We start from the raw sequence: 16,855 nt of genomic DNA on the forward strand, positions 1-16,855 counted from the left end.
GGCCGTTGTTGCGCCGATCTTCCGATAGGAACTTATGCGTGATGAAAGTTTAATGCCTTTTTGCTGCGGCAGGAGAAGCATCAGCTATTTCAAACGCGCTAGACGCTTCAACACTTCTTTCCGGTTTTTCTTATAAACAATCATCCTCACAGCATCTCGTCTTGTGCCACTCAGCCCAGCAAGACACTCTCAGCGAAGAAATATGAAAATGCTTCAACCCGGAGCGCAATGGAAAATGCAAACCAGCACCACCGACAACGACACCGCGCGAGTACCGGAGGAGTGCGGTTGCAATAGTAGTAGAATTATCATTTTTCATTAACCAACTTAATATTCATTCGCTCATTAGCATAGCACCGTGGCCCGTTCTTCCTCCCCCTTTGCATGCATATTCATTTTGGGAAGCGAGATGGAAAAACGGAAGTGCCATCCCTTGTTTTGCTGTGTCGTCTTGCGGGAGTACACCGCAAACTGTACACAACGCCTTTAAAAAGAAGCCATTCTTGTTGTTGATTTTTTTTTGTCTTCTTCTTTTTGTTTCCTTTTGCAGGATTTGTGAAGCTGAACGGCCCCCGACCGACCGACCGACCGACCTCGAACCGCGAACGTACCCTAAGATGATTGGCTTCACGGATTGTGTGCCGAAGAGGTCGCGACGCTGTCGACGAAATCAGCGCAAAGCTGTGGCTGCCGCTTGATGGAGACGTGGATTTGTGGTGACGGTTGTTTTCGGGGTTCGGTTGGAGGACAAAACCGTCGCTGCCAACAGCAGCAGCATCGGCAGCAAACCGGTGGTTTGAAATTAATCGCACAAACAATGGCTGCCTGATCTTCGCGTGCTTACACACCGCATAGCTCGGACGCAGCGCGCACGGGGTCGGACGAGCCACGTGCAATGATTTTGGAACCGTTGCCGTGTGTGTGTTGGTAAAAAGTGAAAACAGACGCTGCCAGTGGTGGAATTGGAAACAGAAAGTGCCACAGAGCACAGGAAGAAAATCTCAAAAGCAAATTGAGTTAAAACCAAAGAATAAGCTTCAGCACTATCTGGAGGTTTGGGTCAGCCATCGTCGGCACGTTGATGCTGGACAGAACTGGAGTGTGTACATCGAAGGCCACAGGTCGTGCTTTTTTAGGGTACAGAAATTTATTTACAAACAAGAAAACCCGAGACAACAGCGGAATTAACGAGACCAGATAGTCGTGGACAAACACTGGTTGGGAAAGGAAAGCGGCAGAAGAGAATATCAGCCAACGAAGGACATCGCTGATATTCTGAATCTCGTCCGTCTTCTTTCAAGTACATTCCACGTGCGCGGTTGGTTGCTAAGAAGCGCAAGCAAAACTGATGACGATAAGGATGCTAATGATGCTCCACCGTGCGCCCCCAGCACGATAAAGAGCACGCTGAAGAGCAAATCGTTGGGTGCGGGTTCGGATGCAACGGACCGAGATAGAAACATAAATATCGTCTAATTTGAATTCCCTTATACTGAGCGGTGCCGAGGTACCACCGTGCAGGAGGCAAAACAGGACATTAAAGTGCAACCCTTTTGCCGTTGGAAACCGGAACGAGAGAGACACGAAAGGTACTAGTGCACTGCAAAAACAGCAGCATCGGTGTCCCTTTTTTCTCGGTAATTCGTTCGATCGAAGCAAAGAGGACGAATACGAAAGCAAACAAAAAAAGGAGATCATTGTGCATCCCGTACCCAACGGTTAGGCTCGCGCACAAATTCCCTTTCCAAGCAAGGCGTGTGGTTTAGGTATCGCGTTTGGCATGTTTATGTTTATGTTACTAAAACGATAAGCCCGAAATCCCGTTCGAACCGGTTGGGCAACCGCTGACGATGACCGAACAATTAGCCGGGTTAGCGAGGTCAAGCCAGCCCCAGTGTGATAGGGCACCCGGTCGAAGGCTACCCAGTTCGATGGTTCGATGCGACGGACAGCGTCCAAGCTGAGAGAGAGAGAGAGAGCGAGAGAGAAGCCCAAACCTGGAGGATTTATTTGTCCGTGTGGGTTAGTGCGTGTTTGGTGCCGTTCGCAGGAAGACAGTGACGGGCAAGATGCATGCGCAATCACGGGCCCATCGGAAGCCGCCCGACGTGGAGGAGGCACTGTCCTCGATGCTCTGGACGCCGTACGACAACAACCTTTCCGAGTCGGACTCGTCGGACGAGACGGAGGTGCTACAGCGGGGCAACGGCAACCACAACGGCTATAGCTTCTTCGGAACTGGGGCAAACCCAGACCACCGGCGCCAAACGCCGCAGCACCAGCAACAGTCACTGATGCGAAGAAGTCTTTCCGCGTGGAGCTATCGGACCAGCAGGACGACGGGGGGCAAACCGGCGGCTCCGGGTGACGGTGAGGCATTGGGCAGTCGGTTTAGCTATCCTTATTATGATCAGCCCGAGCTTGGCTTTGGTGCATTCGATGGTGCCGATTGGTATGGGTACGGCAGTGGTTCTAGCATCAACAACAACAACAACAGTAGCAGCAACCACTACTACGGCTACGGCTACCCGGGCGGCATTGATGGCAGTTCCTATGGTTATGCTGGCCTCGGCCAGCCGGTAACTAGCAGCAGAAGTTCCTACAGTTTTCTACCGCCACCGAGGGTGGACGAGCGACCGGCGTCGACCGCACCTTGGCAAACGCTGACGGTCGCCGGTGCTGCGGACGGTCGCAGCAACATCGAGAAGCGGCGACGACCTACGTACCTGCAGCTCCAGACACCGTTCGTTGGCCGGTGGCAGGCGGGGGTGGGACCCGCCCAGCTGGAGACATCTTCCCTGCCGTACAGCTTGCTTGCACTGGACAGCCACGGTGGTGGTGTTGGTGGTGGTACAACCGCAGCAGCAACTGCAGCAGCGAGGGAAGTTGACGGCTTTGCTGATAGCTACCAGGACGATTATCAGGTTAGTTTCCCGTGTTGTGTCATTCATTAGTGCTTAATCGTTCTCTCGTGTGTTTGCAGGTGTGAGCGTGTGTATGACTGAGTGATTACCGTGTGGTTGTTTATAGGGGTTGGATGGGGAGGGTAATGGGATCGGATTGCTAATAAATACCGTCGTTCCCTTTTCGCCTTTCCGGATGTCACGTACACTCCGTGCGGTGTGTTTGTGTGGATGCTGTTGACACTAAGATTGGAGGAGATTGAGCATAGTGGTGGGTAAAGTTGGACACACAACGGGAGTTGATTCCGATTGAATTCCGACAATTTTGGAACTTATATTGGAAGGTAGGTTCCAATCAGCGTTATTCGGAGCTGGCCAGAACCGTTCAAAGTTGTACCGAATCGAAATTGTTTAGAGTCGGAGTCATCTGGAGTTTAATTCCAACTCGTCCGTAGAAGAAGTTGTCCGGATTCGGAGTCGTCGGGAGTTGTCGGCAAATTCGAAGTCTTCCGGAGTCATTGGAGTTAGAGTCTGCCGAACTCGTTCGGAGTCTTCAGGAGTCGTAGATGTCCGAAGTCGTCCGGAGTTGACGTCGGGTGGAATTATAGCTAGTCAAAGTCAATCGGAGTCCGACTCGCCCGAAGTTTATTGGATTCGGACGTCTTTGGACGACTCTAACTTCAAATGACTCCAACTTTAAAAGTGTTCGACCCTGAGCGACTACATCTCCGGACGATTCAGACACCGGGCGACTCCGACTCCGGACAACACTGATTCCAACACTTCGGGGAATTTAGACTTCGGGCGACCTTGACTCAGATTCTGAATGACTCCGAACGACTCAGAGATCACGTTTCGGACCAAACTGATGGTTCAGTTTCTGCCGGGTTCGGTTCGGAATTATGGATGAGCTCCAGAGAGCCCATCACTAGTCTGACCGGAATAATCGAAGTGTTAAGCAATCAAAGTTCAGAAGTATCGTGTTTCGTTATCACTACCGTGTTCGAAGCCGTGATGTGATATTGATTTCATTAGTTTTCGATAAAGCTCAATATCCCTGAAAGAGTGCACATTCATCGCCAAACTCGAAGCTCAACGTCCTTCAAGCAGCATGGTACGGTGCCTTGACCGAGGCGTTCCTGTTCCTAGCTAAGGGGTAAAAGCAAAATCATGACCACTCATCATCACCAATTTCGTGCCATTAATTGGTGGTGCTGTGCGTGTGTGCAAGTCACTCACAGGATGAGCAAGCGCCCCCTTTAAGGGTAAGTGCGTTGGTATCACCCCGTAGACAGCCTCAGCTAGCCAATTGACTCCTGGGCCGAGCTTCCGACAAACGCTTCCCAGCACGTGTCACGCAACGCAAGCCCGCAAGCCCGTGCCGTTCGTTATCGTTTCACCGGAAAACGATCGCACAGAATCGTGCGTGGGTTGCCGTTTAGTGACCCACTCCGTCAGTGGTCAGTGAAACAAAGGAGAAGTGCTTCACTGGTGGCATTGAACTTACCCACGCGCTTCGGGCTCTCCCTGATAAGCGTGATAGGCCGGCACACACGCTAATGATCCTTCCACCCTGGTTGTGGAACCTTCCCAAACCGATGGCTGCGGGCTATTTTCGGGAGTGGGACGCACACATCGGGGTGATGGACATCTTACCCCCATTTACACCACTTACAGGAGATGGGGGTACGCTTCAAAAGCCATCGTGTGTGATGTTGTGTCTAGCGGCAATGTGTCGAGTAAAAGCACACACATAGGAGGTGATAAAGTACAACGGTAAACTCTTCACGCGGCACGTGCAATTGGGAGGAGAGGAGAGGCAGAGAAACACTTCCGTTTGTGCGACGGGGCTGTGTTATCGGTGTGCCGCAAGGGGTTGAGGGCTGTGGGCAGCTCGTGCGTGTCGAACGCGTGGAAAGAAAAACGGAAACTGTTCCCCGGAAAAAGCTTTCGGTCACGGTACGCGGTCCGCGACAGGGAAAGTGACCGTGATGATGTAAACCGAGGTGGATAATTATCTGACTGCGTTTGTGTCTGTGTGTGTGGAGGTGGTTGTTTTTCTTTTATCACTTCGTAAGAGCCATAAAATGGCGTGATAGGCTAAGGGCTTAAGTACAAGACTGCTACTGTCTGCGTGATAAGGTTTCTTTTGTGCCTTCCTCACTCACTATCTCAATGCAAATACGCTTACACTGGACAGTACTGGACCTGCTCCTAATGAATACGGCCGCAAATCCGCACACAATGTGTACCGGTCATTTTCCGGCCGAAGCATAAGCATAAGCGGGGCGCGCTCTGTGTGCTCTAATGCCACCGTATTTGTGTGCCTTTCGCGGACTTTGGTAATCAACTGCTGTTGTAGAGTTGTTATCCCGTAATCCCTCTAATCTGCCCTAACCCAAAACCTTTAATCCTACGTCCCGGTCCCGTGTCTCGCTCACTCGCACTCCGGGAAAGCCACCCCCGGGCCCGGTCAGCACAAATAGGAGATTACCATTTCACCATGACAAAGGCGGCTGCACCGCCGATGATGCTGATCATCATCAATTTGTACGGTTTGCGCTTGAATGTGTCATTTGTACCGTTTGGCGGGCAAGTTGGCGGTAGTTGTGTAGCAAATTAATAAACCATAATGATTGGCGGGAAGCTCCGGTTCGGTTTTTACGGGGGGAAATCATCATTGTCATCCACCATTCGTTACTGTTTCCCCTTATTTTCCCCAACCTTGGTCTTTATTTTGCACGCAGTTGTTGCTTCGGAACCAAACATTGGCATAGAAACAGGGATTCCCCCCCCCCCCCCCTGCTGAAATCAAAGCCTTCGCCGCGCTCTGCAGAGTTTGCTCGATCATCCAGAACGACGATCGCACCGTTTGGAAAAGGGAGCTCGGGATTTTTGGTCCCCATAACGGGAACCGGGCATGGAAAGTTCAAAGCAGCAGCAGGAAAATCATACCCCCCCCCCCCGCCATGAGATCATCATGACTAATGGTATTCATCGGGCAGCGGAAAGGGCGAAGAAAAAATAAGCGCTTCGCGAGCGCGCACCCATCTTGCGGTGCGAAACGAAACCGATGTTTCGGTCAAGCTTGGTCAGCCAGCCCATTCGAGAGCGGGTAATCGAATTGCGTGACTCGTGTAATGCGGGTTGATCATGGTGCAGGTGCGCGCACGTGCAAAAGGGGGAATGGAAAGGATGATGTTTTGGGGTAGCAAGAAGGCCATTTAGTTAGGAAAAAAATAAGGGTTTCCAAAATAATGTTTTAAAGAAATTGGTGCAGCCGGAAATAGTTAATTTTAATTCAATTAATGTCATGATGCAACCCTTTTCGAGATGGTGCGACGTGACCGTAACAGGAACTGTGCTAGATGAGGTAAATCGTTGATGTTGGGTCCTATTGGAGGTGTTGGATTTTGGGTACAGATTTTGTCCGATACCGTTCTTACGATGTTGTTGTAGTTTTTTTTCGTGAGTTTTAAATACATTTTGTAGAGTTAACAACAAGAAAACATATCGCATTTATCTCAGACTATATTAGGAATTCATTAATAGGACGCTTAAAATAAAATAGCCAAAAAGATGACCGAGGATGAATGAAGAATACTATTTGTTGTTACCTGATATTTCAGGAGCTCTCATAATTTTGGGAAACCTTCCTAACGTTTTCTACTGGGAATGTAATAGGAATTGGACTCTACGGGACCTATTTTTAACAGGAACTTCAAATTCCTGTTGGATTCAAAATGAGTCTGTTTGAAAGGGAAGAGAGAGAGAGAGAGAGAGAGAGAGAGTCCAATTCGCCAGAAATAATGTTCATTTCCAATAAGAAAGAGTCAAGAAAATGTTCCAAAATATAGAAAATCCCTGAGCAACCCTGTAAATCAAAACGCTTCAAACCAATTGATCATCATCAAACCAATTGAGCCGTTTATTTACCTTTTTGCTCACACATCAGGGCATGTCAACTTACTTCGAAGCTTTTTTTTACAGGATATGTATAAAAAACAGAAGCATCTAGTTTGACATTAAGGTAATATTTTCTTACTCCCGTGGCCAGAGACCTATTGAAGGCCATTCTGCTATTGCTTGCGGACAGTGCGGAGTATTGATATGGTTCCAGAATAACCATCTAGCAGTGAGACAGCCTCGTAGTGTTCTGTTAAGTGCCGTGCGACAGCAGCTGCAGGTATTGGGTCCAATTCTAGATTAGAACCTGTAATAATAGATTCAAAATTTAGTGCAATGAAGATTCCGTTGTAGTTAACAATCTTAAATTAAAAGATAATGTAGCTTGTTGAAAAATAGAAGATTTTCAGATTAATTCTAGCTTTTCTATTAAGTTACCAAGAAGGTCAATTTCAGCATTAAACTGTGATCCTCCTTTTTTGCTGGACCGTTAACAGAAACACATCTCTCTCTGTCGCTCACGATGCAAATTAAGAGCTCCTACCGCAAAAGATAATTTTTTCTGTGTCTGTTTGCAGAGCAAGGTGGAAACTGCACAAATCCTTCTGCACATACCTACAGCAACAACTTGCCATGATCAATTCTCCCTTGCAGTAGGGAGACTCTTACGCCAAAGCCTCATTCCCGTTCCTTCGAAATCGCCATTACACCACACACACAGACACACACGCTCCGTAAATCATCACTCCGAACAGAAACTGCTCGAGAAACATGCTCAAACGCGATAGCACATAATACAGACAGCATAAGAATGTGGGACGATACAAAACCGAAGACAGACAGAGAGACACAAACACACAAAAAAAAAACAAAAACCCTTCGAGAACGAACGACCGAGACAGTTTCTTGTGCGCAAAAGGGCGCAAAGGCCAGGGCGTCGTCGTAAAGTAAAAAAAAAAAATAGACCCAAGACCTTTCACCACAACACACACCGTTGGCGGTGTTCCGTTTCTGAGATTTTGCTTCTCGCCAAAGGCTTGTTTTTTTGCTCGCTCGCTTATGCTGCTGCTGCCCGAGATATGCGCATTTATGCTTCCCCGTTTGGTTGGTTGGTTGGTTGGTGCATGCACACTGAACACCGAGAAAGTGCGTACAGTGCGAGTTTGGTGAAGCAGCCAGTGTGTAGGTTTGTTTGTATGTATGTGCGCGCGTGTGTCTGTGTGTGAGAGAGGGTGGATTTTTTGGTAAACTTTATGTTGTCTCTGTACCTTGTTCTCTTTTTTCCATCTCTCTCTATTATCTCTTAACTCTTACTCACACCCTTTATGTTGTTGTGCTCATAATCTCCCTTCAACAGGTTTACGCCGATAATAATGGTAATGGGGAGAGGGTGACAGCCGCCGTCGCCACCGCGCCGGATAGTAGCAACATGAACAGCATTAACAACAACACTGAGCGTACCAGCAGCAGCAATCGCAGCCCGCCGAACGACAGTTTGTGCATAATTTCCGCAATGCTGCGCCGGACGAGCACCACGACAACGGTGACGGGTGATGGTGGCACCCCCGGAGGAGACCTACATTTGCCATCCACCGAACCACGTTGGAAGGGCACCACCGCCACCACCGTAGGGCAACATAATTCCACCATAGCAACGCCGTTGCTACCCTTGCAGCACGCTGGCTGCGGTGGTATTGGTGCGCTCGCAGCACCGCTCTCACGCACACCATCGCAGCGAGCCATGGAAGGGGAAGCAGCGGCCGTGCCGTTCGAGTCCGGTCCGCCAGTGGCGTGCGCCGTCAGCGCGTTTAATTGTGTGCGGCAAGCGAACGCAGCAACATCGACGTCGGTGCGTCGTGCGGACGGTGCGCAAGCGGATCGTGTACGCAGCAGTGAGATCGATCGCGTCGTAACAGAGCAGCAGCAGCAAGTGGTGGTGGTGCATAGTGGGGAAGGAAGCGGAGACGGCGACCGTCCCGAGCAGCTTTCCGTGGCGATGCGGCTGAACGTGCCGGCGGCCGGGCTGGCCGAGGGCGGCAGCCGGACCAGTGTGTACATTCCCGCCGAGGGGGAGGGCCCGCCCGCGGCCGGTGTGTCGCTGCCGGCGTTGACGATCCAGGTCAATCGGCTCGATCCAAACAATCAGCAGCAGAATGATGTGGTTAACAATGCGGCGTCCGGCGTGAGCATAGTGAGCTGCTACCGGGCGGCCCCGGTGGCCAGCGGCCCGCAAGAGCCGGTGGAGTGTGAAGGGGGGCAGGGTGCCGCAGAGCAACAGTGCAGTGTGGTGGTGCGCCCCGAGCCGGCGGCAGGCAGTGAGCAGCAGGGCGGTAGTGTAAATACGAGTGAGGCGGCCGTCGAGCCGATGGTGCAAGTTTCTAGTGTCGATCAGTCGATCGAATCGCCCGGGGCAGGGCGCAACGGTGCGAGTGAGTGTGGGGAGGGGGGCAATCGAAGTGCACAGAGCAGTGGGGTCGCAACGCCTTCGCGTACCTTTACGTCTACCGAGGCGCAAACGGATGACACAATCCAGCAGCAGCAGCAGCAGCAGCAGCAACAGCAACATCAGCAACCGCAGCAACAGCAACAGTCACCTCAACCAGCGCATCTTCTGCTGCAGCATCCGGGGTTCATCGGCAGCCCGGCGGTGGCCGCGGAACCGCTCGTGACGACCCTGCTCGGCCCGCCCGGGTCCGAGTTTAGTACGCGCGAGCATCGGCGGCGTGAGCGACGCGAGCGGCGGCAGGCGCGCAACCGGCTCCAGCACATCCATCCGCTGGAACCGCCGGTACCGCCGGCACCGTTGCACCGGTCGCCGCCGCCGATCGAGATCATACCCGACATTCTGCACAGCCATCTACCACCGCCGTACACGACCCTGCCGATGGGAGCCTCCCTCCTGCCGCAGATGATCCCGGCGAATGCGGTCGCGGCCGCCGCCGCCGCCGCCGCTGCCATACCGGTCCGGGCTGCCGATGATTGCCGCTACACGTTCCCGATACCGATCATGCGAAGGTAAGTGACCCCAAAGGGTGGCCTGTGAACCAATGTTTTGTTTACTTTCCAAACGGGCATATTCAAACGGCGACGGTACGCGGCCTGGGCCAATTGCTATTGATTTTTCACTTTCGTTTGTGGTTTGTGCGTTTTTTGCCCTCTTCTTTTGCCTTTTTGATTTTTGGTTTCTTCCGGACCAGGTGGAGGGGGTTGGTGTGGGGTTTCTGAGCGCCCACAAGGTAACACAGCGCGATCCAAAACTCACTTTCTCTTCCTTCGATGAACGATGGGGGCGGGAAAGGAGAGTGAAGAGCGATGTCTTTCGGGTCTAGGGGTTTTGAACGACAACACACCCGGCGGGGTCGTCACCTATCACCGGGAGGCCCTGGTGGATACGGGGGTTTTTAGTTGAGCTTTTTCTTTCCCCCTCGTGCTGCTGGTTAGGAAGTGAAAGGATTTTGAAGAAAAAGAAAAATGAAGTAGTGATCCATCTTGTTGTGACGCGGGAAGCGTGGAAGGGAAGGGACGGTGCAAGCGGCTGGGCTTGGGTTAATCTGCGCGACACGCAATCATCGTGGGGTCCGGGCATTGCCAATTGCATCCGGTTTGTTGGGACCTTTTGGGAGCGGGTAGAAACGGTGGGATGCTGCTTAACCAATGCAAAAAAAAGGTCGATCGTATTTTGTTGGTATCCGGTTCGAAGGACCTAGAAATTTGATACGGTGTGTTATTTGGGATGGTTATTTTTGTACAATCGTTTTGTACCTACAGGGAAGATTTCGTACTTGGGTGGTATCAACACTGTACTTTTAATTAATTTTCTTGATTATTTTGAATTTTTGCAAAATTGTGATACAATGGAGTAAAACCAATACTGTATTAGAAATTGGGTGATGTATCGTTAGGTAAATTTCCCACGAGTTGCCATTTTTGTATAGGGATTTTACTAGGAGTTTCCCCATCTCTTCATTAATCGATTTTATTCGATTTTATCGATCGGCATCCTTTTGAGGTCTGAGAACAAGAAAAAGTCGCTGGGGGCCAGATCTGGAGAATACGGTGGGTGGGGAAGCAATTCAAAGCCCAATTCATGAATTTTTGCCATCGTTCTCAATGACTTGTGGCACGGTGCGTTGTCTTGGTGGAATAACACAACACAAAAGTTGCTTGACAAAAGATGCTCTGTCTCCCAAACTAATTGACATACAGACGTCAAATTTTGACACCAATCATTTGAAGGTTGGTACTATATAAAAAAAATGCATTTAATACTAGCGGCGCCATCTATGTGTCAGACCGGGGACTTATCAGCCAACCTGTTACCTACCATCAAAATCAAAATCAAGACCATGTCTTAAAGAGGAACGGTGGTATACTTAATTAGCGCATCGGAATTGAACTCGTCCGACCTTGTAGGAGTCAGCGGTTCTATCCACTTAAACAAATTGGAAGCTCTGGGCTGATAGAGATCCAAGATTGTTTTGTTTCACTTGTCACCTGAGTCAGCTTCAAGTCACACGCCTAGTCGTAACAATTCTAGTCAAAGCAGTGAAATAACCTTTAATCCTAAATTCTTCAACGCTTAAAGTTGAATTATCCTTCGTTTTACTCCGTTTAATGAATCCTTTAATACCGTTCTAAATCCTTCATGTCATCGAACAAAACAGCACACACTCACAATTAGTCACAACACTTGGCACAGCTAATTTCGTCCCGCCGTTCGACAGCTGACTTCCTGTGGCTGGGACCGTTCTGCAACTTAATTAGCGCTGTCGCTATTGCTGCTGCTGCTGCTGCATTCGAAAATTCCGCTTCACTTCCGCTTTTTTCGGCACGCCCTATATGAGCCCCGCCGTACGGCCATGCACGCCGCGATGTTTACTTTCGTTTGACATACCGTTTTTACCATCCCACGCTAACGACGCGACGACCCTGACAAGGCCGGGCTGGGGTGGTGTGGTGTCTCGAGCAGTGTGTGTTTTGGGGCGTCGTCGTCGTCGTCGTTCTGATTGTTTCGTCTGCACTACTAACTCAACCTAAAATGATGACGACGGTGCGGCTGCTTGCGATAATGAAACATGAGCCCGAGCAACGACGGGCGCTACTACTATGTCTTACCTGCGCCCTGCACCACGTTCTGCCGAAGCTCGTCGTCGTCGGGTTGTCTTTTCCGCGCTGATTAATTATTCATACAAAAAGCGGTGGCATGCGGAGTTTCCATCGGGCCCGTATTTTTTGTGTGCTTCTGCACCACCAACGTGAAAACCTGGCGGCGGTGGAATTTTGAACCTGGCGGAATTCAACCGCCACAGAGAGCGCAGCACTCATCGTTCGTCGGGCCGGGCGGGGAATTGAGATTTACGGCGGATCCGCGATTCGTGCGATTCTTCCTAAGCTCCCCCGGCTCCAGCTGTGGACGGAGGACGACTGTATTGTCTGCAGCTGCGTGTGCCGGAAGTGGTGGAATGTGTATGGCGCCGGGCGGTGCCGGGTTTGAGAAGATAAGTGATCGGTTCAAGGGGTCGTCCGCCCGACTGCTTTGACGTAATGCTCTCGGTGCTCTCGGTGTGGCTGTAGCGATTTTGCTTCATTTTATGTGGTAAGGGTGCACTATTTAACTGTGGCGGTGGCACCAGCGAGCACTACTACAGCAGTGGTATGTGTTACGTGATACGCGCTTGAATCAAGCATTCACAGCAAGAAGAAAGTGACTTACCATAGCCCTTTCTCATGAATGATACATCGGAGCGGTACAACCAACAAAAAAAAAACGCTGTTGTGAGGGTGGAAAAATGCCACAAAAGAAATGGTGCCTCCATCCGGAAGCGGAGCGAAAAGCTGCACATTAATTCGGTGACTTTCATTTAAAGCCATAGTGACCATAGTACTGCGCCTGTGATCCGCGGATTCCGTAGCCCGCAGTGTGTTCTTCACATGACGCAACGCATGTCTTGCCTGTTGTGTACGTTGCTTGTTTTTTTTATTTATTCGAAGCGTACAAATGCAGTCGGATATCATTTCTTTATGGCGTTCCATCGCCGTTGTTGCGATGGCAACGGCAGGCTGGGCCGGGCACGTGATGGCCTAATTATAAATATGCATCCCCAGTTTCACCTCGTTCACTCGCCAACTCGATCGGATGCCCTTTTTGTTGGCCGTTTCATAAGCAGGAATTTATAAACAATGCTGCTTCTCTCTCTCTCTTTCTCTCTTGTTGGGTTGTTTTTCCCTCAATATTGTTAATCCCACCGACGTTGAAAGCTTCTGGTGGCGCGCTTAGCTTTAAGTTGAAATAATTATGTACACGTTGTTTAATTTTACGCGTTACGTGTGTACAACATGCTTTTCTCGTTATGTTTTCTATACCATCGTATACGTTGTGTTGTTTTATGATACGGCATTCGTTTGACTTCATTTAAAAGATGTACCGATTGTTGTGCGGATTAATGCTTTTAAAAAGGTTCTGCACTGTTTTGTGTGCCGCGTGATGTGTGCTGTTCCCCCGGCTAACTTGCAGGAAGTGGGGGGGGGGGGGGGGGGGAGAAGATGTCTTTTAAAATGTAGGTCATTGTGCATTGTGCGGGGTTGAGGGGAATCAGAAATGATGATGTTTCTTCCATCGGCCTGGAATGTAGAACGTGCCCGGCAGAACGTTCCTCGCTTACGCCACCATTTTATGCTGCCGCTGTCATAAAGTCAGTCTCTCTTGCTCCGGTTTTGCAATCTGTCCTGCCTGTCGGCGGCGTTTTCTTATCGAGAGATGTCGCCACGCACCGCGTTCTACGCGTTGCGTCATTTTTATAAAAGGGCCCCCCCCATCATTAAAGAAAAGTGCTTTCGACGTTCGACGGGTTTGGAGGGTGGGGACGGTTTGGGCTTAATGCTGGTGGAATTGCTATTTGGTACATTTGTAGAATTGGATACATTCTCCCGAAATTGGACATCCGTGTGGTGTCCGTGGCCCCCGTGGATGGTGGTGTCAAACTTTCATCTCACGTAACGGTCACGCGCGGTGTCAGAAAACTTTGGAGAGAAAAAACCAAAAACCCCACCACCACCGACCAACAATGTAATCTAGCAACAAATGGCGACTGTGCTGGAAAAATGTGCGGTCCAGCCACGGTTGCTGACCTTTCCACGGGCATAAAAATAGATGAATTTCCTCCATTTTCCTCAATGCTTGTTCACACCATCCGGATCATGTCACTCGTCATCCCACAATGTCACAATGTTCAACGTTTTCCACTCCATTCCGGGAGGTACAGGCAGTAGCTTTTCGCCATCCCTCCCCCCGGAAGACCGGCTCAAACATGACGTACCCGGTGGAGGGGCGTTTGGGGGGGGTTTTGGTTCGAAATGACAGAAACGGAAATTAATTCAAATATTCATTTCCATATCATCGGAGCTGTCGCGCGCGTGGTCCGGTGTTTTGTCCCCTGCAAAGCGTCGGAGGGCGGGAGTATATTGTGTCCCCATGCCCGGGGCCGCACTGGCTGACGGATAGAGCACGATATAGCAGTGTGAAAAAGAAACGGAAGGATGTGTGGTTTCCATCGCCATAGAAAAAACATACATCAACATCCAACATGTGTGTCTGTGTGTGATGTTTGGTGTGCCCCAGTTTACAACACAGCGTCACTGGAAGGGCACAGGAAAAGTGTCAACGCCACTAAAGGGGAGATGGTGGGTGGAAGCCACCCGGCTGTGTGGGTGATTTTTTAGAAAGTAAGTCGTCGCTCTGTGGTGGACTCGTGCGGCAGGGCGATAGACTCGCTAACAAGACGGTGTTGCGGTGCCGCGATGGAAGAATGGATCGAATAAATTTACTTCTGTCATAAATTTTTGGGGTCCCGCGTGCATGACACTCTTCACATTGGAGGGCCTGTCAAAATGCAGCCGCCGCTTGGAGTGGTGCCGACGGCACCTAATATTAGACGCGAAGTGCATTTTATTCCCCTTTTTGCCCGATTGTATGCTTTTTTTTGTGTATTCCATGTCTTCAGCTGCTGTGGGGCGGATTGATAAACGACCGGCAACTGGTCGGTATCGTGGACAAAATCTTCTTGCCCTCCCCCCCCCCCCCCAAAAAAAAAAACCAACTCCGCTCAAGGTCTCGGCAGACAGAGCACTAGACATTAGTCAATGCGTGGCAAACGGAAAGCCGATTTGGATGGTCGGGGGACTTTCTGAAGTGCTATTTTTAGATCCGTTGCAACTGTGAATGCACCATTAAGCGTGCGAGCGCGCGCGATAGAAGAGAGTTCTTGGCTCGTATGTGGTGCCGTATGTTGTTATTGCGTATGGCTTTCTTTTTCTTCTGTAGTGTGTCCCGGGCCTGCACTTTGCCTGAGGGTGATAAATTTGCCCCTGCCTTGCGCGAGGCGCTTCGTGGCGGTAGGTTTTCCGCTTTCCCGTTTTGTGGGGAGAGGGAGGGAAGGTATGCGCATTTCACTGCGTCGCGCCACTCGTTGCACTTAATTGCTACAAATCTCTGCGCAACGCAACGCCGGCGGTGGTTCGCGTCCTCCGTTTAGTCGTTTTGGTTTGGTCGGGGCGCCCCTCTTAGCACAAAGCCGTGTGAGTGTGAAATTAAAAGCAGGATCACTTTTCCTTCAAGGAAAAGTGCAATTAGCTACAACCGTGGAAGGAGCGAGCGAACGAGCGAGCGGTATGATGTTTTATTTTTGTTTCACAAACGCTCTCTCTCTCTTAAGCGCAGGACGACCAGGCCAAGGAGGGAGGAGGATGTTGTGCTACTGCTAGCCTATTACACGCTGCTTCTAATTATAGAGCGGATGTTCGGGTTCGGAAATGTCACTGGAATCATCTAGCTGCTGTTGGCAGCGGAGCTACCGACAAACGCAGCTGTGTGCCTGCGCAGAGACGAGTGGGGAGTGGGAATCGAATTAAATGTTTTTATTAGGCGTAACATGAGATTTGAGAACACACACACAGACCCACATGCTGGAGGACGGTACACATCCCGATAGCAGAAGGGAAAGAGGAAGCGAAGCATGAGATTGAAAGTGAATCCCTCTCATGAAGCTGCGTTTTTTGTATGTGTGTGTGTGTTTTATGCCATAGAATCGGTTTAATGCTCCACATTTGCTCCGAATGTGCAGGGGGGAGGAGGGTTTTCTGTCAACCTATGTAACGAACCGGGCGGTATCGGTTTAATTAAAACCATTCACCACACTGAGAAGCGAATCGGCGCAATCTGCTCCAAACTTTTACTGCTTTTAATAAAAAAGAGGGAATCGCTTTCTGTATTGAACTGCAAAATTAATGAAATATTAATTAAGTTTCGTTTTTTTAATATACCTATTTTAGGGATCGAACAATAAGGGTATTGAGAGTTTAAGAGAAAACGTGTATTGATTTTTCCTTATTGAAGGTGCAAACATCGGTAGCGCGAAAGGGAAAATTAATTTTTGGTGCACAAGAGTGAATGTTCTGTTTTATGTAGTAAATGGGAGCTAATGTAAATGAAGGATGAATACCATTTCTTATCATACTTTACTTACCGTTTCAGATGATGTCTGCAATATTGAAAAGTCGATAATTTGATTAAAAAACACGTTAAAAATAGTAAATAATTGGTAATGATTACAGCTTTAACAATTATGACAATATTCTATACAAAATCACGCGTCAAACTAAGCTCATTTAGGCTAGCAAAACAGTTCTCTTTCTAAGAGAAAACGTGTTTTGTTTAAGATAACGATTTTTCGATGCTCTGTTGTTTGTAAAGCATGTCAAAATCTGATGTGGCAGAGCGCAATTATCAATTGAAAAGTATGCGCATATCCCGGTAGATGAACATTTCCACCCTGATATGGGCTGTTAATTCAATACTTAAATCCCTCTTAACGTCTAAACAAATACAACCAAACATCCAAATTTTCATTAACACGTTCACGCTACCACCCCTAATCACTGCTTAACGGGCGACTACAAACAGAACCTTTCAAGCAGTTAGATACCAACAAAACTATCAAACATTGGCGTGGTAAATGCTCCAAACAGCTTTTAGCGGGTGCATTCCTTGC

General features: G+C 49.5%; 1 protein-coding gene across 4 annotated transcripts in view; it reads left to right on the forward strand.

The window, feature by feature from the left end:
• LOC5666963 (AF4/FMR2 family member lilli) overlaps positions 1–16,855 on the forward strand; it is a 133,712-nt gene that overhangs the window by 10,266 nt on the left and 106,591 nt on the right. For all 4 annotated transcript variants that reach the window (XM_061648241.1, XM_061648243.1, XM_061648244.1 and 1 more), the window contains 2 exons: positions 551–2,924; positions 8,167–9,824. In XM_061648241.1, coding sequence (XP_061504225.1) covers positions 2,070–2,924; positions 8,167–9,824 — 2,513 coding nt within the window. In that variant the 5' untranslated portion in view covers positions 551–2,069. The remainder of the gene's footprint in view (positions 1–550; positions 2,925–8,166; positions 9,825–16,855) is intronic.

Source organism: Anopheles gambiae, chromosome 2 (genome assembly GCF_943734735.2).
Source record: "Anopheles gambiae chromosome 2, idAnoGambNW_F1_1, whole genome shotgun sequence".
In the NCBI taxonomy this organism is placed as follows: Eukaryota; Metazoa; Arthropoda; class Insecta; order Diptera; family Culicidae; genus Anopheles; species Anopheles gambiae.